The 2,067-nt window shown below is 46.5% G+C and overlaps 1 protein-coding gene across 1 annotated transcript; it reads left to right on the forward strand.

Moving 5' to 3' along the window:
- Positions 1-15: 15 nt before the first annotated feature.
- LOC121939823 (cleavage and polyadenylation specificity factor subunit 3-like) lies at positions 16-1,834 on the forward strand (the record flags this gene model as incomplete). The annotated part of the gene is made up of 4 exons (XM_042482762.1): positions 16-20; positions 887-1,064; positions 1,508-1,597; positions 1,684-1,834. Coding segments are annotated over exons 2-4 (400 nt in total), but the record flags the coding sequence as incomplete, so codon positions are not given.
- Positions 1,835-2,067: the final 233 nt, after the last annotated feature.

A 2,067-nucleotide genomic window follows, 5' to 3' on the forward strand; every position in this document is an offset into this window, starting at 1 on the left:
GAGGACAGAGTCAAAGTCAGGTAGGGCCGAGTCAAAGTCAGGGAGGATAGAGTCAAAGTCAGGTAGGGCCGAGTCAAAGTCGGGGAGGGTCGAGTCAAAGTCAGGGAGGACAGAGTCAAAGTCAGGGAGGGCCGAGTCAAAGTCAGGGAGGACAGAGTCAAAGTCAGGGAGGGCCGAGTCAAAGTCGGGGAGGGCCAAGTCAAAGTCAGGGAGGACTGTTGTTTGGGACACATCATATACACTGCTGTACTGCTGCATGTGTATATGCTCGAGGATTTCGTGATTTAGTAATCGCAACAATTCACCTGAATTCAGCCGGTTCCTGTGAATTCTGCCCGACCGTCTTAATTTTGTCCAATCATCGTGACTTTATCACAACTTTGACTCATTGCATGTGCCGCTGTGCACAGCGTTTTGATCCACTCAGCCTCTCTCTGTTTATCTGCTATTATTTTCGACACTAACTGTCACACTCTAATGCCTCAACCAGCAACAATCTCCTACAAACGCAGCAACGCTGAACGTGCAGCCCGTCCCTCCCCCTCCTGAAAACATCCTATGATCTTAGCGTGTTCAAAATTAGCATGATAATATTGAGTATCGCGATAATTTTGGTCACGATAATCCGGATTGTGTCTGTGTGTGTGTGTGTCTCTGTGTGTGTGTGTGTGTGTGTGTGTCTGTGTGTGTGTGTCTGTGTGTGTGTGTGTCTCTGTGTCTGTGTGTGTGTGTCTGTGTCTGTGTATCTGTGTGTGTGTCTGTGTGTGTCTGTGTGTGTCTGTGTGTGTATATTGTTACATCTCTAGTGTTTGTTTTGTATCTGTGTGTATTGTAATCATTCGTGTGTGTGTGTGTGTGTGTGTGTGTGTGTGTGTGTGTATTGCAGTAACATCTCGGCGGACGACATGCTGTACGCAGAGACGGACCTGGAGGAGAGCATGGAGAAGATCGAGACCATCAACTTCCATGAGGTGAAGGAAGTCGCCGGCATCAAGTTCTGGTGTTACCACGCCGGCCACGTCCTCGGAGCCGCCATGTTCATGATCGAGATCGCCGGAGTGAAGGTTCGTCCTGCTTCAGTCCTCTGAGCTGTGTTCAGGGTGTCTGACATTATTTCAAACCTGGGAGCGAGGGAAAAACTATATTTATTATGATCATAATTATGTGTTTTAAATTTAAATTATACAACTAAATTATTATAATTTTTAAGCATTATTTTCCTTTTTATTTGTTTTTTAATTTCTACTTCTTTTTTTTAAGTACCTTTCAGGTTATTCTTGTACTTTTTACATTTGTTTGCATTTTTTTCATCGTTCTTCTTAAGTTGCTCTTTTTTGAGGAAATCAAGCCAATTTACTTCTGAAATGCTCATACATACAGAATTGCGTGCAGCGTATTGATCCACTCAGCCTCTCATCACCCTCCTGTGTTTATCAGTCTGTGATATCGACCGTTGTGTGTGTGTGTGTGTGTGTGTGTGTGTGTGTGTGTGTGTGTGTGTGTGTAGTTGTTGTACACAGGAGACTTCTCTCGTCAGGAGGACAGACATCTGATGGCAGCAGAGATCCCGAGTGTCAAACCGGACATCCTGATCACTGTGAGAGCAGATTCACTCCTCAAATCTGTTTAAACTTTATTGAATATTGAATCTAAGTCCAACATGTCTCTCTGTCTGTCTCTCAGGAGTCCACCTATGGGACTCACATCCACGAGAAGCGCGAGGAGCGGGAGGCTCGTTTCTGTAACACCGTCCACGACATCGTGAACCGAGAGGGACGCTGTCTGATCCCCGTTTTCGCTCTGGGCCGAGCTCAGGAGCTGCTGCTCATCCTGGGTGAGACCAGTGGACACTGTGGGCGTCCTCAGGCTGTTGGTGTCCTCAGGCCGTTGGTGTCCTCAGGCTGTTGGTGTCCTCAGGCTGTTGGTGTCCTCAGGCTGTTGGTGTCCTCAGGCTGTTGGTGTCCTAAGGCTGTGGGCCATTTTAGCACGTTTTTAAGATTTAAAAAAAAAAGGTGAAACATTTAAAGTTATTCGCCCCTCCTCCAAAGCCTGATGGAAAGCGTCAGT

This window comes from Plectropomus leopardus, unplaced genomic scaffold (genome assembly GCF_008729295.1).
Source record: "Plectropomus leopardus isolate mb unplaced genomic scaffold, YSFRI_Pleo_2.0 unplaced_scaffold620, whole genome shotgun sequence".
In the NCBI taxonomy this organism is placed as follows: domain Eukaryota; kingdom Metazoa; phylum Chordata; class Actinopteri; order Perciformes; family Serranidae; genus Plectropomus; species Plectropomus leopardus.